Below are 21,292 nucleotides of genomic sequence, written 5' to 3' on the forward strand. Positions count from 1 at the left end.
CCTACTGTCAATGCCACCGCTACTGCAACCGCTATTAAATAATAGCTTTGCTACTGATATTGTTATCGTTATTTCTGTTATTAACTTTTTTCTGCTCGCTCCACGACCAGAAAGAAAAACTGTCAAGGTCTACTCCATGGTGCGTGAGTTGTTACAACTCAGTATGATGTCATCCAACGAGAGTTTTTCGCGAACCGCACCTCTTAAGATATCTCTATTTACGAACGAGCAGTTTACACGTCACCGCAGTTATGAAGTACGCGATGCAAATTGGCTTGAAGGCGCTAATTTCGCTTTGTTATGCGTTCATATTGCTCTAGTTAGGTTCTTGCTGCAGCAAACATCACGCCCATTTAATCGGGCACTTTTAGGGTTAAAGTGCACCACCATGGCCACGTATCACTCAATGTCTCTTCTGTACCTACGTCGCACAGCGCCGAAGTTCGCACAGTATGCATCGTAATGGTGGCGTGTGAATTAAACCGTGCATTTCAAATCCAACCCCCCCCGCTTCGCTGCTTTATACTTAAGTACCGGTAATATCATGAGATTTTGGATACTCTAGTTCATATTAAAAAGTACCGAATGTATTAAACTGATGGTCTGACAACAAATGATGCTGGTTCTAAGCTATCCGCTTAGAGAATATAAGCATACAGATACAGATATAGACATGCGTCCACAGTTGTTCAGAGCAGCGCTCGCGGGCGTCCATTCAATCAAACCATTCTGTGCTAAGCTTAGGGCTATGCTAGCGAGTGGCACAGCACAAGTGGATTTTGATTGGACACTCGTTAGCCATGATTATGACCAATGAACGAGCTACAGCATATGGTTGGCTGTGGTTGGCCTGAAATTAGCTGCTGGAATAGCCCCGTCGCTGTCCACTTGTGAAAAAGTACCCTGAGGTCACATATACTTCATGGCTTCTCGTGCTAAATATACCCTGCAAGCGTGTTAATTTTACATTCCTCTAAAACTAAAATTCGCATGCACAGTTGCTTGGAAATGGACGTTTATTACGTGAAATACGTTTTTGAGGCGAGTTGAATTCCGCTCCATAGAGAACACAATATCATAATACCCACGTGACATATTACCATAGGACATGACACCGCACACTACGCGACATTGTAGTGTGGGTTCTACTCAAAATTTCCGAACCGGCCGATTGCAATCGCCCGAGCCAAATCGCTCCCCAATCGCCCCGGCCACTTGGATTGTCTATTGGAACTCGATTAAGTACGATTTACATATGGCATTCTTGTTTGGAGCGGTTTCGATCTGTACTTGAATTTGTATTGGTCGATTTTCGAAATCGGCCCGATTTGGAAAATTTCAACGGAATTAACAATATCACAACGGTAGGAGCTATGTGAGTCGTGAGTACGTATATATTTATATATATATATATTATGAAAGCACAATTTACATATGAACTGCCAAATTCCTTAATAACTTAGCCAAACGTTACGCAAAATAGTTATAAATCAGTGACCCTATTAGCGTCAAATGCTGACAGCTGGCCCTGTAAGAGAGCCCATATTATTTGTTTTTCGGACGAAGCACCAATCGGTCGCAGTGCGCCAGTCAACATCGTACCAAGGTGCGTGGCTTTCATAATTTCATCACGATTGACCACTCTCAAGGATTCCCCGCGTCTAGTGATGCAATTGATCTAACAATAAGTACGTTCACTATTCTATCAACGGCAACGTTACCACCCTTTTCAGCAGGACGTCACTACGAGCTGATTCAACGATTATTTGAGATGTTGAATGAGGTTTTTCCTCGTTAGTCATCTGATATCTAGCAACGCTAAAGAAGAAAATCTATCGCCGCCAAAAGGCGGCGTGTAGGGTTGAGGCTCATGGGTACAATAAATGTTTCTATGATGTCTGCTACTGCGCACGCAAGCGGGTACACCGGCAACCGACATGCTCAGAGAAGCGTGCCTGGTGGCGAGGAGGCAGGAATCGCAGCGCCGCAGCCTCCGCCGCCACAAGAAGCCCACGTGCAACGTCGCTTGACGGTTGGTGCCAGGCGCGCGCGAGAGTGCCTGGCGCCTGGGATCCAGCACGCTACGTGCCTAAGCATATGAACACACATGCATAGGATTACGAACAAAAAAAACTTGGGCGCAATGGCGCACAACGATTTGGTGCGTTGACAGGTAATACAGCTGTACCTTGTGCACATTGATGTCGTAGCTTTCCGCGCAATGTATTGAGATAGCTATAGGACCTCACATTAACAAATACACATTACAAGGTAATGATGGAGCTTGCATTGTCAAGTGCTGTAGTGCTCGCTTCCGAATGAGTGGTGTGCCATGAATATTCATCCCGGACACAATGATTTTTTTTTCGAATTGAGGAGAACGCTGATCACTTCCTTCGTAGCAGGAGCTTTCACGAAGAAGTGATTGCCCTTTTGCTAGGGATTCATGGTAGAATAAAATTGTGGGGATCGTGTCGTTTAGCACTGAAGCACGTTGTCTTGATCACCTTGTGGTGAGCATCCACTGCGGTTTGCGACGGCGTCAATCCTGGAACGGCAGCTGTAAAAAATCAGTTGCCGCACTGTCCATCCAGATATATTGACTTGAACCAGTTCGCGTACTTACCTTCGCCGCGCGTACGCCAGTGTGCAAGGAACACTTGGTCAGTGCACGAAACTGCCTCTAGGTGCCCGCACTTTGCTCAGGTACTAAATGTTGACCAGAGTTTCCGTCTTGCAGAACGTGGACTTGGTGAGCAACTAAAGCTTGACCTTTTTGCCAGACTTTCGAAGCATGTACGGATAGCAGTTGAGGAGGGTGATGTCTGTCCGCACCTCGAAGAAGGCATTTACGATGTCTTGCGTGTGGGCAGGGCCCCCATAGCGGAACTTAAGGTCGATGTCGAAGAACTTCTTGGCGTACTTGTGCACGGTTTGAAACAGCGTAGTATATCCTAGCTCGTGTTCCGTCCTCACAAACATGTAAGCGCATGGGACGAACTGTTTTGCGTACTGATTTGCGTACTGCTTGCGGTCGTAGTGCGAGGTGTAAGTCCCAAAGGCTACCAAGATCCAACCTTCTAATACACAACACATTGTTAGTTTAAAGTCATTAAACATGAAACTGAGTCGTACCGAAAGGGAGTTTGTAAGTGTCATAGGTAGCTCCAATGATATCGCCTTCTGTTTGCCCCGCGTGGGGGTGCACGACGTTGCGAAATGCATGCCGAGATATCACCACTAGCCCAAAACACTTGACTTCCTAGTTTTCATCGTCCTTCACGTCGTGCTTAAAAACATAAAGGACAATAGCGGCGTGCCCAAGCTTTTTGTCCTTCTTCTGGAACGCGCTGGCACCAATCTCTGGGTCAAAGTCAACGCCGTACAAGTAGTCCACTCCGCCGAAAAAATCTTTCTTGGTCAATGGAAGGCCCATCTTTATCTCCCAGCCACTTGCATGATATCGTTAGTGTATGTCATGAGAAATATACACATAATAAATTGTAAAACGCACCTTCTGAGTGCTTTTTCATGGATGCCTTGAAGGTTATGAGCTGTCCATCCGTTGGGGATATCTTGAAGTTGGTCTGGGACGTGTGCATACCTGCCAAGCAGGATCTTGCGGCACTTTTTGGGACAGCAATCCAGCAGTAGATCCGTGACTTCACGCCTGAAAATGTCCGGAATGCCTCGCTTTGTCTCGGATGCTCCCTTCATCTCGTGCACACCCTTTTCGTCAAGAGCAAGCGGAAACGGCTCGTTGGCTGGACTGGTACCAGACGAAGTTTCTTCTGGCAGTTCTCGCGAACAATTCAGGTGTTGAGGCACTTGCCGTTTCCATTCGTGCCGTAGTTGTACAGCTACTTGTACAGATCAATATCAAAGGAGTTGATGGCGTCCTGTGCATCTTGGAGCGTTCGATACCCCGCTTTCACGGAAAACCTCTCTCTCTCTCTCTGACATTTAACCAGTACCATTGCATCAACACGAGATCCGGACCTTTCCTGCCACCTAGGGCCGTAATAAAATAACGCAATATCTGGATGGGAGGGTTCATTTACCTTTGGCAAAATTCGGAAATGGTGCGCTCACACATGAAAAAAAACGCAGGATGGCATGAATTAATGCAAATCGATACCACTACTCATTCGTAGAAACCCAGTGATATTGAAGGGCAAAACAACGCGCTGCATCTAAGTAAAACACAAGATAATCTGGTCGCGGGGCGTTGGTTCGTTTCTATGACGCGTTTGTCGAGGCGATAGAGCACATAAAAAAAATAGTGGCGGACTGTCTAAACGAGAAGCGAACTGTTACCCCCCCCCTCCAGCCAAAAGGATGCTGGACAAGCCGTTGAGTAATGGCTACCTGTACTGTCCGTAAAACAGCCAGACTTTCGCATTGATGACAGTACTCTTTGCCGGGACGACGAAGCGCTCGCTGATTGCAAAGGTAAACATCCCTGGATAGCGCATTATAGCCGCGTCCTACCAGTAGAGTAGCTGTTGGATGTCTCCATCCAGAGTATACAGTGCTTCCACGCTGTATACGTGGTGGGGGTATATACCTGCAAATCTCAGAAGTCAAAATCTGCCTTTCGTTTGTACCAGCTCTACCTTTCGATCTACACTTTCAACATTCATCTTTCTACAATCCAACTCGCAGTATATCGCGATCTAACCGGCAAAAATATAGCCGTGAACTAAAGCTTCTGATACAGTCCGAAGTCGGTAGAATTCCCTACAGAGCGACAGCACGACCCCTACAGAAACTCCACGACGGCCTTGCTGCACTCTAGCACCCATCAATGCTTCATATGTAAATATATAAAGAACTGCTCTCGCAAAAACACCGCTGGTTGCGAGGAAGATCTTAGTTATACACAACTATAACCAAATATCTTCGTCCATATCGCACCTTAGTTGCCCAACTCGATTCAAATAATGTATAGTTTTGAGCATACGTATATACAATATATTACCAGCAACAGCAAACACTCACAACTAGAAATGAGCAGACCTCAGCTGGTATGTAAACCGATTATCAAGGACAATATGTGATTGGAGATGCCATTGTATTTGAGCTATAGAAAAGTCCAGATAGGAATATTTGAGGATAATATATTTGATGGCATGAAGTATGCAGTTATGTAACGTACAACTTTGCTTAATACAGGTCATACTAAAAACAATATTATCATGGCCTTAGCATTGTGTATATGGCAACATGTTAGACAAAAGAAAGGTTGTATAAGTCAGCGTGTCCTTGGGAGGTAAATGCTTCCATGAGATGTATCACATGAACATAAACCTTGCAGTTGAATATGCGTTTAGACTGAATAAGGAATATTTAAAGCTATTTACCACCCGGTACTTTGTCGTAGCCGTACGATGGCGACGTGGTCTACGGTAAAATGAGCCAAGCACATGGATTGGTGCCTGTCACAAGGTTTGTGTTATTCATTAGCTTGGTCACCAACATCCTCAAGATTAACCAGCACGATACCGCACATTTTGCTCTCGCAGGGTGCTGCGAAACGATGCCCACTAAACATGTCGTTCACGCTGCCGATTTCAAATGTTCATAACCCATCGAAGCATCAAATAGGGTTTCCCATCAAACATCCTAACTCAACGTAATCGCTCATTAACTTGCTTAGTAAAAATTATGCTGGTTTGCTTATCCAGCGATATTTATTGCTTATACCGTGCTCCATACCATCTCTATGCACCAGTAGTGTGGTGTAGATAACTCCAGATTTGGTGGAATAGTGTATCAAAGCTGCTTAGGAGCCGAAGACGATACCAACTCAGCTAAAGTGGTAGGTGGCACCGCCAGACGAGCTAAATCAAGTCTACATAGCCATTCGGACGGCTTATCCGGCGCAGCCAAGCTCGAAGAGCCGCAAAAATAGGCGGGAAGGGGCCGAGATCTAAAACCGCGCATTTTCATTATGGATTTGTATAGGAGTCGAGGAATAGCGGATACACCTCTTGAGGATACCCGCAGACGTAACAGCAAACCAGACAAGCTTTTCTAGGTCCATAACACGCATATGGTAAGTCTCTGTTCGAACCAGATAATGTCTACTGTCGGTGCTCGAGAGGCATCGCTTGTAAAATACTCAGCTGACAGCGCCAAGAGATTAACGTCGGTCTGGATTGAGCGTGTGTCTCGCCAAGCGAGGAGGAACCAACTCTCGCCACTACTGTGCGCCGGTATTCCGTACGCCCCGAGTATCGTTTGCCGAGTCGAGCTGCCTTTGCACTCGGCGAGATATGCAAACACTCCGTCCATGCTTTGGTGGAGGAAACAAGGATTTGTGAACGGAGACCGCTATCTTGGAGTCCCTCCGGAGCGTTTACCTTGGTTGGCGTTTGCCGGCGAGAGGCGAGCTGGCCGCTGTCTAAGGACCCGGCACACGTCAAGAAGACCGACTAATTTTTTCTGTTGTTGTGGTTTGAGCCCCGTTACCAGAACTGAAGATTTGTGAGTATGCCATGCAACTGTAGTTTCGTCATTCTCTGCATGCAGACGCTCCAAGCTCCACCATCGGGATGTATAGGTATTTGGGTCAGGTTTCTGACACCATCAAAGATTCAGGGATCCCCACTGAAGTGCGTACTTGAGCCACCCTAGGGTATTCACGATCTCCTATTGTTTGCAACCGCGAAGACGACACAATCAGAAAAATGTGCCCGGGCGGAACCCCCTGGTGTTCCCCGGTTTGCTACATTTAATGCACAGTTGTTGATATTCAGATGATGCAAGGTTACCATGGCACTTATGGTCTCCGCGATGACCACAACTGCCGACTAGAACTCCCGACCACTTCGAAAAATCCGTAAACAGTTATCTGCGCTATGCCCAGCCACTCTCAGAAATGTGTGCCCATCTCTTTAGTAGCGCGGTTCGTTTTCGTTCGCAACGCAATCCTGCAAATGTGCTGTCATACTTGCTTTCCGTGCCAAGTTGTTCTTTTTCGTACAAGCAGTGCCTTTCGATCAATGAAAGAGCTAAACGCCCTCAACAACAGATGTGGAGTCGGGATCCTAAAATAAAGTATTGCTGAGTGACATGTTCGTGCTGGTTTAGCTTGCAGGCTTACGAAGGCTTCGCTACCCTCTCTCTCATCTCATAATACGCGTGCTGTATAGTGAACTATCTCGGTGGCGGACTGTGGGGCGTGATATGAGTGTTCTTGCCCCGAAACCAACTGACTTGATTGTGTTACTACTACTACAGGCAAATTGATGCAGTGGTCTTATCTGAGTAGGTCAAACTCTAACTGAATGAGCAGTACTGACAGCATTTAGAGAACACTTCTCACCTTGCGCAGGGGCCAGTATTCGAGGACCTTGCTCTGGGGGCGCCACGTGGAAGGTTCTCGAACCGTCTCCTGTCTCTGCGCCGAACCCTTTGCGTGAATAAAACACCGAGCAATGCACCTCCCCTCGATTTTCCCACCCCGCAAAAAGCATGACATTTTGTCTTCTTTTCACTATAGGAGCGCGAAGAAGGGTGCGGACGTACGATTGGCTTGCATTTACGCTCTGCCCGCCAGCTCCAATTAAACCATCGCACTTGCGTTTCGATTTGAATAAAACACAGTACTGTGCGGTGATTGGTTAAAATATATGGCCTGTCTTCTTTTAGGCACAATGGCAGGCACAATACAAAGCAGCGCGCGACAGCCAGGGCTGGCCGCGAGACGAAGGGCGGAGCTGAGCCTTGCCCCAGAGAGGGACTGTGTGCGTCAGCAGTGGCGTCGTGCAACGTTCCTTGTCGTCTGAGTGGCGGTCGCTAGTAGATTGACGCAGCCGAGTGTGCGTGGAACCAAAGTGGCAAGGATGGTGAACAAGGAGCGTGCGGACAATTCGGATGAGCTCCACGAGTCCATGGACGACCATCATTCCAGCTCGACCGATGACGACTTCAAGGACGCAAAGAGCGGAGACACGACTAGCACCGACGAGGAATCATCGCCGAAGAGGGTGACGCGTGCACGAGGCAGGAAACAAGTAGCAGCAGCGGCATCGGCGGCGGCGTCCGACTCAGAAAGCGAAGGCCCCCGCACCCGCGGTGCAAGTAAAGCGAAAGTGAAGCCTGCAGCTGATTCCACATCGAAAGCGAAAAAGAGCAAGAAGGGCAACAGCAAGGCCTCCGCTAAGCAGAAACAAAAGGACGGAGAGTCGGACGACAGCGACTCGCCCGGTGACTACGTCCACGTCCAAGTAGGTGACTGCGTGATGCTGGATTCAGGAGACCCGGAGGATCCGTATGTTGCGCTCGTGAGCTCAGTTCAGACCTCGCAGCGGCATGATCGTGCTGTCTCCACTTTCATGGCTCAGTGGTACTATAAGCCTTACGACGTCAAGGATGAGGTGAAGGACTTGATCAAGGGCGGCGTCTTGGAGAACGAAGTGTTCCTCTCGCCGCACAAGGACAGGAACTCGATCGATGCAGTGATTGAAGTATGCCAGGTCGTTTCTCCTGAGGAGTATAATGACATCAAGGATGAGATCAAGCGTGGGTACCGCGAAAAGGGCAAGACGTATTTTGTGTGTCGCTACAAGTACTACCCGAACCGAAGCAACATCAAAAAGGCCCTCGAAGTTGTTGAAAATGAAGCAATCCGGAGCGGTTTGGGCCGTCCCAAACCCAATGTCGGTGCAAGTTATCAGGCGATCATCCCAGATTTCATAGAGGCAGCTCCATGTGTAAGTAGCACCGACGGCTCCGATGTTCCGTGGAAGATACGCGAGGACCCTGCTGCGCGTCCGCGACAAATGTGGTCCCCTCTCGCCGCAAGCACTCAAACTCAGATGTTTATTCAGTTTCGAAACCTCGTCGACACGCTCAAGTTTGGAGTTGGCAACATCGTGAAAACATACCGTCCAGATGCGAAACCTATGGGACACCAGCGCGGAATCGTTCTTCAGGACCTCCGTTCTGACTCAATCCAAGTTTGCGTATCGAGCGGACAAGTGCTCACGGTGCTGAAAAGTGAAGTGTGTTCGCCGCTTTCTGAAGACTTAGCGATGCAGCACTTATATCTTTCGAGATTTAACTTATCGCAAGCTGCCTACGGTTGCTCCAAGACAATTCTGCATGCCCAGCGTAAGGAAAGAAAGGCGTTCCGAAAGGAGGTTGAGCTGTTTGCAAAGGCGAAGGCTGCGGCTGCGATTTCTACGGAGAAAGATCTGCAAGAGGGAGACAGTCGAAAGCGTAAGAAGTAGGAGGCGCCTTATTTTCGTTCAAATGGAATTACTCAATCAGCTTGGACGAGCCTTTGATGCGGTTTTGCATGAAAGCGACCGCGTTCACTTCGGCATACACATCCAAGCCAACATTGGAGCGGTCTGTTGGCTGTCCTACAGCTATGCGGCAGATTTGGGCGCCTTCTTGTCCTCTTCCTTGATCGCCTTCATGTGATCCAGCAGGTACGCCAAGTCGAACGCCTTCTCCTTCAGGTAGTGGTATCGATCGCTGGCACTGAAGTGGCCTGACGACAAGTCCATCTTCAACAGCACCTCGTTCTGGTCGCTTTTCATATCACGCAGCTTAGCGACCCACTTGGTGGGCTCCCAGTATGCCACACGTGGGTCGAAGAGCCCGCTCGTGATCAGAATGTTCGGGTACGCTTGCTGCTTCACATTCTCGTAGGGCGAGTAGCTCAGCATGTACTCGAAGTACTCCTTCTCGTTCGGGTTTCCCCATTCCTCCCATTCTCCGGTTGTCAACGGGATCGAGGCATCGCTCATGGTATTCATCACATCCACGAATGGCACACCGGCAATCGCTGCCGTGAAAAGGTCCGGGCGCATGTTCAGCACGGCACCCATGAGCAATCCACCAGCACTGCGGCCTTCACAAGTCATCTTGCTGGGGCTCGTGTACCCAGCTTTAATAAGATGCTCCGCACAGCTGATGAAGTCCGTGAACGTGTTGACTTTCTTCTTGTACTTCGCATCCTCGTACCATGTCCGGCCCATTTCACCACCGCCTCGAATATGCGCGATAGCATAAATCACACCTCGATCCAGCAGCGGCAGAATAGATGAAACGAAACTGGGGTCGATCGGAATTTCGTACGAGCCATAGCCGTAGAGATGCAAAGGCTGGCGGTCCTGCGAGCGCATATCAGACCGGTAAACAAGGGAGATTGGCACCATAGTCCCGTCGCTAGCCTTTGCTTCCAAGCGCTCCGTTTTGTAAAGAGAGCGGTCGTAATTCGGCACAGGTTTCTCTTTCAACAACGTTGACTCGCGGGTTTTGATATCGTAGTCGAACGTCGTCCAGGGGGTGGTCATCGACGAGTAGATGAAGCGGTACTTGCTGGTATCAAAATCACGGTTGACGGATCCAGAAACAGTGTAGCTGGACTCTTTGAAGGTGATCTGGCGGCGTGAATGCTTGTCACCCTCAGGGACAATGACCCAGAGCTGCGAGTACCCACCCTGGCGACCTTCCATGACCATGAAATCCTTAAAGCAGTCAATATCGTCAACTTTGACGTTTTCATCGTACGGGAATACGTCCACCCAGTGCTCCGGCGACGGTGATGTCACGGGCGTCCTCATCAGCTTGAAGTTCGTTGCCTTGTCCTTGTTCGTCACGATGTAGAAGCTGCTGGCAAAATGGTCGACTTCGTAGATCAGACCTTTCTGGCGCTTGGCGATGAGCTGCGGCGGCTTCGACGGGTTGTCTAGGTCGATAAAGGACACTTCGCTTGTTTCGCTGCTGGATGACAGTAAAAACATGTACTTCCCGCTGCGAGCTTTTTGGAAGTATGCGCTATAGATTTCATCGTCTTCCGTGTAGAGCAACTCATCAGCATCCTTGCTTCCCATTTGATGGCGCCAAAGCTTGTCCTGGCGGTGGGCTTCGTCCTGCGTGGCGTAGTAGAGCACGGACGCATCTTGGCCCCAGCGCAGACTCGAGATGTTCTCGATCCGGTCAGGCAGCAGCTCTCCGGTCTGGAGATCCTTCACGTAGCCCGTGTACGTTTCGTAGCCGCTGAAATCTACCATGTACGCCAGATAGCGGTGGTCAGGACTTGGCGATACGCTAGCCACCTGACAATGGTTGTGGCCCTTGGCGATCTCGTTCTCGTCCAGCAGCAACTCCTCCGGCGCATTTTCGGTTTTGGCCTTGCGGCAGTGGTAAGCGTAGCTGCTTCCCTTCACCGTGCGGTTGTAGTACAGGTAGGGGCCGTGCGGATACGGGAAGTCCTCATCCGTCTCCTGAACGTGCGATAGCAGCTCGTCGTAGATGTTGGCGCGGACGTTGGTGAGGTGCTTCGTCTTGATGTCCGTGTACTCATTCTCCTTGCGTAGATGCTCGAGCACCTCTTCGTTCTTGCGGGAATCGTCTCGAACGTAGAAGTACGGGTCCTCTAGGTACAATACCGGCTTCATGGGGCTCGAGCCGCGGTTCTGGCCAGCAACAGCCCCGAAGGGAACCATCTTTGGCCTCTTCTCCAACACTGGCGGGCGCACACGCTGCGCCAGGCTCGAATAAGCGGCACGACGGAGGCGGACCATGTATAGCGCTGCGGCTGTGCCGACACCGACACTCAGGTTCACCGCACTGAGTCTGCTCATGGCTGATGGAACGCTCGGGTGTCCGCACAATTGGTGGGCCCGGGGGGGGGGATCCGATGCGCTTGTGAAGCACAAGCGAATCTATTCGGAATCTAATTCTGTGGCGTAACTTGTTCGGATTGTGGTACAGGATACAGCCAATAATTGACAAGAAAGTGTCTAATGATACGTGCTCGCCTTCTGTAGACGAATTCGTCTAGCAAAACCAGTGGCCAGCACACCCACCGCAGCGTTTCGTCTCAATGGACAGCACGAACATCGGCATTTCCCGTCAGTTGGTCAGCACAGCGAAGTAGATACCTTGGTTGCTGCATTAGAGCTCTGTGTCCACAAACACACCAATACGGGAGTCTGCTAACTCGAATTCGTTACGCTGTACTGTCAGAGTCTGGATATAATAGTTCACAGACTTAAACCAGCCGCCGCCATGTGCAGAACGGTGCTTTGATACCACAAACGGGTAGGCTGGGGTCTTGCTTGGCTTTTTGTAACTGAAGCGCTTGGAGAGTTGTCGGCGAAAGTGGGGCCAGGATTGTGGGGCCTCGGCGATAGCGTTGCGTCGCCGATTCTTGACAATTCGCTCGAGGAATTAAACTGGCTAAGTAGACTACCCCGATTTGTCAAAACGTAAGTAGATAGAGAACCTATTATTAATAATACTTATAAGTAGGTGAAAATAAGCATCTGGAACGGTCTAAAATAAGAATATGAGCTATTACAGAACAAACTCGGAGCCATTAAGCACATACATTTACGTAGGAAAGTGGGGTTTCCTCGACCACTGGGTCCAGCGTTGAGCTGCTGCAACCCTTCTCCGCCTTAATCTTTTGTTGGCAGCACTATTGCCACCGTGATCAGCACGCGGCTCGTGACATAGACGTTCACGGCATGCGCAGTCTCATGGCCTTTGGATCATGGACCGAACCATGCGGTCCAACGTTGGATGCAATGTTGCATCTGAAATGACTGCCCCAACTACTGTAGTGTAACTCAGAAGAACTTTTGCAGGTGTAAAAAAAAAGATTTGAATGATTTTAGTGTCGAGCACTATGCATTGGACGAAAAGTTAATTCACTTTAGTTATCTCTTTTCTAACTTTAATTACAAGTAAAAGGGACTCATACTCCAGCGGAACAATGTTGTATTTGATGGTTACAAAAGTGCGTGTTGGTCTGTACGTCGTGTACCCCGCAAACATGTTAGTATTTTTTTCCAGCACACTAAGTCACTGTAAGTGCTGTTTGCAAACGGGGTTGTATGTTTGCTACTCTATCACTATGTCCAATTATGGCTACTCAAGAGCACTGTTACCCGTTGTCGATTCCATATTCCATGTACTCACCACGGCGTAGCCAGAGTAGTCTAGTGCTACGTAGTTTGAGGAGTCATGAATAGTTAAAAAAAACTGTCTAACTCCACAAACATGTTAGCCAGATTCACTACACACTAACTTGTGCTAGCTATCAAATACCAGTAGTGTTTGTTTTTTTGGGGGTTAAGAGGTCCTCTATTTACTTCAATTGGTGTTTGTGCGTACACTACCTGTACGACTGCAAACGTTTACTGTATTGCGTTAGTTTTACAGCACAAGATTTACAATACATGCAGCTTTAGTTTCCGTCTCTATTTCAACTATTTCCGCAAAGGCCGAAAGCAGGTCATTGTTCAACCCGTCTTGCGATCCGACATTTCATATATATATGTAATATATCGGCGAAGTACATATATCAAAGCAGAAAATAGGAGAAGAACAAAAAACTACTAGCACTGCCTGCGAATCGTTGAGCCATTAATAAAATTTACATTGTCCATCCGTTGTCACTCGGTGTTCGGCTTCTTCGCACTAAGTAAGTTCCTCGCAGCGCGGATAAATGTACGAGCCGTCGCCCACAGCATCCTTTGCTTACGTGGCCGAAGAGCGTCGGCAAGCCTCGCGGTGGTCTGGCCGCACATAAGGGTTTGCAGCTAGGTGCGATGCGGCGAGCAAGGGAAAACGAGCTGGGTTATTGGATAGAAGCAATTGGGGCCGCGCGATAAGAAGTTTCAATCCCCATGATTCATCGTCATGAGCAAATTCTATGAAAATAGAACAGTCGCAGTTTCTAAATCTGATACTCTATTTTTTTTACTTTTATTCCTACTTGGATAGAAGCAAGAACCTACTTACGTTTTGACAAATCGGGGTAACAGTTTAATTCCTCCAATTCGCTCCGCACGAGGATCGCGAGATTTGCCAAGTGTGAAAAAGGCACCGGAACTTGTGTACATAACTTGCGCGCTCGTTGTTCCGCCAATCGCCTGAGGCAGCTATTCGCCGACGCAGCCTGCGTCACGCAGGCGACATTGGACGAGAGGGATCAGGTAGGAACTGCGTCATGCAGTCTGCATGGCGTCGCGCTCAACTTGTTCATTCAATTCAATTCAATTCAATCAATTGTTTTGTTGCATTGATGCTCTGGTTGGCTCAAAGAGAGAGTACCACCGACGTTCGCGGCAAAATATTTACTCTCATTACTAGAGATGTCATCGAAGTTCATCGTGCGTGCCACACGCGATTTATAATGAACTGGTGCTCTCGGCGTCTCCAGTTTAGAAACAGCAGAGGAGATGTGTACAGTGTAGAGAAATTAATCGCCCCGGCCATGCATGTATCGTGAGTCATCCAAACACTGTGCAGCGTCCTATCAGCTCTACTGACGGGGCCGCAATACGGCCCCGCAAGGCTTGACCTAACGAGCGCGTCAACTGTGCTTACTGTACATGCTGGAGCTGCTGAAGTGCTATATGATTCGTGTTGGAGTCTACCACGTTTCTCACCTTGGCCTACAACAGCGTGTTTTCCAAAAACGTATATTACGCCCTTTCAGTATAAATGATGGGAGGTGCGATTTCAATCTTCCAATCAAGCCTCGCGACAAAAATCTTGTAATCGTCGTAAAACTAGGACATCTGCCTCTGTTACTTCGAGGTAAGTCGGTGCAGCCAGTGCAAAACCGAAACATGCATGTGGAATCCAGCCGTTTGCTTGAACATACCTTGTGTAGCTGCTCTCTGTGAGTTTCGCTGCCACCAGTTGACCAAAAGCTACTGTAGCTGCAGCACACAACTCTCAGGGCCACCGTGAGCCTCAGTCTTGAATTTTCCGCCTTCCACCCAAGCCACTTGACAGCCGGTCTCCATAATGGGCAAGCCCTTCTTCACGATGGAGGACGCCAAGGCCTCATTCAACCTCTTCTGCTGCGTCTACGGTATCGGCACGCTCGGCATGCCTGGCAACTTCTCCCGAGCTGGACCTGCACTCGCGATCGTCGCGATGGCCTTCATGGCCTTCGCAAACATCTACGGAGCTGTCGCCATCTGCCGCGTTATGCTGCTCGCGCCTACCTCCGTCAAGACGTACGGTGATCTGGGCGAGTGGGTCATGGGCAAGTGGGGTCGCTATCTCACAGTCATCGCTCAAATGGGCAACTGTTTGATCGTGCCATGCGTGTTCCTGGTGCTCGGTGGCACGCTGCTGGACGGCCTCTATCCTGGCGCCTTCAGCACGACAACGTGGTCTATTCTCATGGCACTTACCGTGTTGCCCGTTTGCCTCGTCCCAACGCTGAAGGAAGGAGCTGGCGCCGCGTTCGCGGGTTGCATGGGGACACTTGTCGCGGACGTTATCGGCATTGCAGTCGTCATGCACAGTATGCGGGGCCACCCCACTGCCCCTAGCGCCCGATCTCAACTTCAAGCAAGTCGTCGGCGCCTTTGGAAACCTAGCACTAGCGTACGGTGCTGGCATCGTCATCCCGGCCTTGCAGCGCCAGCACAGTGACCCCACTCGGATGTCTCGCGTCGTGTTCGTTACGATGGCGTTCACTACGTGCTGCTTCCTGGTGTTGGCCAGTACTGCCTACTCTTCCGTTGGATGCCAGATATCCGGCAACCTGCTGTGGTCGATCTACCCCCAGGCAGACACCGGTTTGACTACGCTGGGCTTTTCGTCGGATTGGGGCGCCATTGTGCTCGCGTACATGTTCATGCAATTGCACATCACGATCGCGTTCTCCGTCATCCTGAACCCAGCCTTCTACATCACCGAGCGTCTCTTCCTTGGTATGCACAAGCAAGCACCCGAGGACATTGAAAACAACCTGTTGAGCTACGCGGAGGCTGCCTCGCCCAAGGACGGAGCGGATCACCTGGAGAAATCTCGCCTCTCAAAGCGCTCCTTCATCTCTGTTGCGGACAACGAGAACGTCCACCTCGGCGAGCCCGAGGCCGAAGCTGCTGAGTACCGTGGTGCCAACGCTTTCAAGTACGTCCTCTTGCGGATCGCCATCATCGTGATCTTGGTCGTCGCCTCGGTTGTCTTGAAGGACCACTTCGCGGACTTGTCCGACTTTGTTGGAGCGTCATGCATCACGATGCACTCCATCATTCTGCCAATTGTGTTCCTGATGAAGAAGCAGTGGGATGTGATGCCGATTTGGGAAAAGGTGATGGCTGTGACCGTTACTGTGGTGTGCTTCTGTCTTGGTTGCTACGTCACCTACACGTCGGGTGAGAATCTGTTTTTTCCAAGCGATGACGGCGTGGAATTTCCGTTTTGCGGACCGGAGTACGAGAACACCGTGTACTACAACTACACGGCTGCCCACGAGAACTAGGCCAGCTATATTATAATGACATTCCTTTAGTTAGTGTACAGACAATCCTCTTTGTAGTAGTATCCCGAATAGTGAAACCTTCTGGTTAGCACAAATAAAGGTTCTCCCGAGGACCGATGGCATACAAAATTCTAAAGTGGGTTGCTTGCGACCTTGAGCAGAATCGGATTCTCAGGGCCCACACACATTATAAGTCTAGCATTATGCGATTCTGAAACGTGCAATTGTCGTATCAGCTTGGGTGCTAGCGCGTTGTAGCAGCCCGTGCTGTCCTCCCAGTTCCATCTGAATAGCGGCCAGCGTATCATCCCTCCTCGTGCCATACAGCCGTAGACTAGGGGTTCTCAAATACTTTCCAGCGCAACAATCAGCACTTATCTACTGTAATGCTTTGACCATATATCGAGTGTATTGAGTGCAATATAAGCTGACAAAGTGCCAAAATGACGGCATTATCACTACACTGGGAGTCCTAGAGAATGGAACCGGATCAAGCCAATCCGGATATTCAAATCCGGTTGTAGCAATCAGAATCAAACCGACTTAAAACCGGATTAACGGATACAGACAATCCTCTTTGGAGTGATATCCCGGATAGGTATACCCTCTGGTTAGCACTAATAAAGGCTCTCCCGATGACCGATGCATACAAAATCAAGTCAAAATATCCTCTTACCTCCGCATAGTGCTTAGTGATACGAGATTAGGTTTTATCACTACCCAGAGACCGTTAACTATGGGAATGTCCATTTCGTAAAGCATGCTCGGCAAAGTTCCACCACAACGGAGGTCGCTTGCGACCATGAATGGACTCAGATTCTTTGGGTTCGCGGACATGTTATTAAGTTTGGCAAGTTTGTGATTCTGGAACGTGCATTTATCGTATCAGCTTGGGCGCTAGACTAGATGTCGCGTTCTAGCTGCCTGTGCAGTCCTCCCAGTTCCATTTGAATAATGGCCAGGCTATCATCACGCCTCGCGCCATATAGCAGTACATATTATAATGTTCAGCGCAATCAATACTTTTATCTAGTGCTTTGGCCGTATCGAGTGCAATACAATTTCACCAAGTATGCATTATCACTACACTGGTACCTTGAACGATATTGCACCGTCATTAGCGGCAGTCAGAGTTGGATGCAAGAGATATCTCCAAGAGGTAAATTTAGCAAATCGGCGCCATCACCCGTCTCTTGGACTCCATGAGCTCTCTTGGAGCCTCAGTAGCTAGGGTAAGATCTCTTGGGTTCTAAGATTATTTTGACTAATCACTGACGTTTTTTCTCTTGCAACCGCTCTTGCATCCAACTCTGACTACCGCTATTGTGGTAGAGATCTAGATAGTGATGCCTCTGGATAGTGTAAAAAAGTTGTCTCCCGAGGCTATCACTACGGAGAGGATTGTCTGTAGCGCCAAAATAGCGTACGCTTCCCGAATTGAGTACCTCCTCTCAAATCTGATAGAATGTGGTCAGTATACGAAGCTATTAGAGAACTTTCGCAAACCGATTTTAGTTTGGAGGAGTACCGTGATTGGGGTCTCTCAAATCTGATACTCAAACGCAATTCTCTGGATTTATCCGGAGTCCCAACAGGCCCCGGATTAAGGACAAATAAAAGGACCGAAAGTTTGAAGCTTATGCTGACATTGGTTTTGCGAGATACACAATATTATTGCTCTGGCCAGAAAGCCCTTGACTCGTTCTACAAGGGGGGGGGGGGTGTCTTGCACAATGTCCTCTGCTGTCCATCATGATAAAAGTGCAGATTGAAATATGTCATATATAACATATCACCTCTCCGTTTTTGTCCTTAATTCTAGGACAAAAATCGCACATTGACTTGATTACATTATGTGGATCCAGACGTTACACCTCTCACACTTGTTACAATTGACACCTCGTACTTACGTGATTACACTCAATACAAACGCCAATTCTATTTTGGTCCTTTTTTGCGGTTTAAGGACAAAAACCCGGAAAGTACCTCGTACTTAAGCAAAATTTTGTCCTTAAATCAGGGACAAAAATGTTGGGGCTATCCCTAACATTTTTTGGCATGTATTTGATAAAAGAATAGGGGTAGTCAATGTCCGCAGCAACAGCTCACTTTTTTCCGCCGCAGCAAGTCGGATTTTTTCCGGGGCTGTGATTGGCCAGGAAAAAAATCGGCGGAACAAAAAGTCGTTCCGGTCGAGCCGCAGCAGTAGCTCGTTTTTTTTCTGGCGCCAAGATCTGAGCACCAACGGTACGGTAGCATGGTCGTCGCGCGAGAGAAGACTCCGCCCTTGGGGCTTGCGCTGCGAGCAGAGTACTCGGAAGGTCAATCTAGTAAGCCTACTTGTGTCAGTCGGATGCCTTGGTGTCCAGCAAGCGTTGCTCCAGCGCGATCATGTAGTAATGCACAATGTATGTCGAGGGACGGAGAGAACACGAGCCTTCCGCGAGCTCTGTATCTATACTACACTCGAGTCTTCCTTAGCAAGCAGCCTAGGACTGTGTCTAAAGCTTCATCCACTAATCGCTGCGTGTTGGAAGGCGCTGAGAGTAGTGAGCGGACAGCTGTTCGCTCCGCTAGCTACAGCTAACTTAGCCCTACTTTCGCATCGGCAGGCCGAGCAACAAGCGCCTCCCCCAACAAAACTCAACACGCTGTCTCCTCACCTTGACCATCAACAACAGGTGGGCCTCCTTCGTGCTCACGCGCGACCTCAGCAACTCTACAACTCGGATAGACGCCGACTGGAGTTTCATGCTAAGATCAACACCTACCACGCCGATTGCAGTAGGATGAAGACGCTGTTGCCTTCTCACACTCAACCTGAAGGAGGGAGAGGACACCACCTTCCTCTTGCTGGCGCTCCGGGCATTCCAGCGTACGCTTCCCAGCATCCCAGAGGACAAGCGCGTAGGCTGGGGCGTTTGAAGCCGAGGGGGGACGGAAAATCTTGATCTGTTGCTGCGGACAGTGAATGGGGTGGTCAACGGACTCAGCTTGTGATTGGTAAAAAAACATTTGTCGTGTCTGAGTGAGAAAAAAATTTAGTCGCTGCTGCTGGCATTGACTACCGCTAATAATGGCACCTCTGCGAAATTCTCTTATCAAATACCTGCCAAATATGTTTTGATAGTTGGTCAGTATTACAGTTATATTACCTGTTGTATCAAATATCCTGCGGACTAATGAAATTATGCTGCTATGTTGACCCATCCGGTTGAGATTACGTCAAACTACCTATTATTTCGCGTAACCTCTATCCAATTATACGGACCTGTGACAGTTAATCTATCTGCCACTCAAGCGACATCCATCGGATTTTTTCCCGCTCGTACGACACCCTGACAGGGGGCGATAATTTCGGCATCGTTCCACGACTTTCAAGGCACTAAGGCAAATTGCCAGTTTAGTAGAATTTTCGATAGCAACTTTTAGCCGACCGCCCCTGATCGTAATTTTGACCGTGTAAGAAGGTTACACGCACAAGTGGATACAGTCACTTGTAACTCTAACAGACACGACGTCTGTTAGAGGTTCGAAAGACATTATCGACTTTGGTGTAGACACACCAAAGGCTACATACATTTACGATCACCACGACGGGTGGTCCATAGAGACTTAGGATTCCTATTGGCCGAAAGCAGCATCTTTTAGCCAATGAGCGACATGCATAGCATTGGAATTCTGCCAACGGCTGGTTGGCAGATTCCTATCTTAGAATATTACATTTAGAGGAAGTCAGAAACATAAAACAAAAATAGCAGCTCTCAGTTTAACCCAAAAACATTATTTGGATCGTTTATTTAGATTAATCTATACTCGGAGGCCCGAGTATAATTAACTCTAATTTAAACTAAGCTACGCTTCCTCACATACACGCGCACACGTGTAAGCTAAAGCAGTGGGCCAAAGTAGGCCCGTTACACCTGGTAGCACTTTGTAGTCCGTCCAACGACCGACTACCTGAGTTCGTACGTCACCGCACGAACGCGGAGCTGAGAACCTTCCCATGGATACAGAGGTGCCCATGGAAAGCTCCACTACGCCTGCAACTCACGTTGCACGCGCTGACTGTCCCCACCTGTCGGATCCAGAGTGGGAAGCACTCCAACGACTGTCAACAGTCATTGGGGAGGCGGCTGTAGCTATGATGCTGCGTACGCTAACGCCGACAGAGCAACACGGTGTTGCTCTGGGTTTCATCCTGAAGGAGCAACGCGGTGTTGCTGCTACTACCGCGGTGCCGTCCGGGACGACACCACACGCGCAAACGCTGAAGCTCAATGTGAGTAACTATGTCGGAAGAGAGGGTGAACCCCTCCTCCGTTGGCTTGTCGAACTCGACACTGCCATTGCGGCTCGACGTATCGTCGACCCGTTGTCGAAGGTCGCGTTCGCCATGTCATGTCTTGGCGGACGTGCAAGAAGTTGGGCGTATGGACGCCGACTCTCGGATCCTACGTGCTTTAGCACGTACGAGGGTTTCAAGGAGGAGCTCAGACGAGCGTTTGAGCCCCCACAAAACGAGTTCCGGTCGAGGGCGGAGTTCCTCGGCCTGCAGCAGGGCAAGCATGATGTCCATGCTTACGCTCAGAGAGCACGGTACTTGGTCTCGAACATCGTGACCAATCCGATCGATGAGGCGACCAAGGTTGTCACATTCATGAAGGGACTGAGAGATGGGCCTGTGAAGACCTATCTCTTCCGTGAGTACCCGAGTACTCTCGAAGCTGCAATTACTCTTGCAATGCAGGAGGAGTTTAGCCTGCGGCAGGCTAAGCTGCATGCGAATGCGCCGAGGCTGCAACCGCCTCCGGTCGCGATAGCGGGAGGTCCGGAACCAATGGACCTCTCGAATGCAACGGCTGTTGGTTATCAACAGCAACAAGGAAGTAATGTACGATGCTTCCGTTGCGGAGGGATCGGTCACTATGCCCGAGAGCGCACGGCACCCGTGCACCGAGATGGTGGTCGACGCGGCGATGCCGGGCATCGTCGCGGAAAAAAAAAACGCTGGAACCCAGTAGGCTACTG

The 21,292-nt window shown here is 49.2% G+C and overlaps 3 protein-coding genes across 3 annotated transcripts; 2 read left to right on the forward strand and 1 right to left on the reverse strand.

The window, feature by feature from the left end:
- Positions 1-7,898: 7,898 nt before the first annotated feature.
- PHYSODRAFT_312478 (hypothetical protein) lies at positions 7,899-9,239 on the forward strand (the record flags this gene model as incomplete). The annotated part of the gene is made up of 1 exon (XM_009523469.1): positions 7,899-9,239. One exon carries the CDS (start codon positions 7,899-7,901, stop codon positions 9,237-9,239), a length of 1,341 nt encoding a protein of 446 aa, XP_009521764.1.
- A 55-nt stretch (positions 9,240-9,294) lies between these two features.
- PHYSODRAFT_345188 (hypothetical protein) lies at positions 9,295-11,650 on the reverse strand. Its single transcript, XM_009523470.1, has one exon. It carries the CDS (start codon positions 11,604-11,606, stop codon positions 9,381-9,383), a length of 2,226 nt encoding a protein of 741 aa, XP_009521765.1. The 5' UTR covers positions 11,607-11,650; the 3' UTR covers positions 9,295-9,380.
- A 3,137-nt stretch (positions 11,651-14,787) lies between these two features.
- PHYSODRAFT_258618 (hypothetical protein) lies at positions 14,788-16,261 on the forward strand (the record flags this gene model as incomplete). Its single annotated transcript, XM_009523471.1, has 2 exons — positions 14,788-15,241; positions 15,297-16,261. 2 exons carry the CDS (start codon positions 14,788-14,790, stop codon positions 16,259-16,261), a joined length of 1,419 nt encoding a protein of 472 aa, XP_009521766.1.
- Positions 16,262-21,292: the final 5,031 nt, after the last annotated feature.

This window comes from Phytophthora sojae (assembly GCF_000149755.1).
Source record: "Phytophthora sojae unplaced genomic scaffold PHYSOscaffold_2, whole genome shotgun sequence".
NCBI classification, from domain to species: Eukaryota; Oomycota; class Peronosporomycetes; order Peronosporales; family Peronosporaceae; genus Phytophthora; species Phytophthora sojae.

What these genes read in the sequence shown, in the direction of transcription:
- PHYSODRAFT_345188 (XM_009523470.1), bottom strand. Translation starts at nt 11,606, where the DNA reads ATGAGCAGACTCAGTGCGGTGAACCTGAGTGTCGGTGTCGGCACAGCC.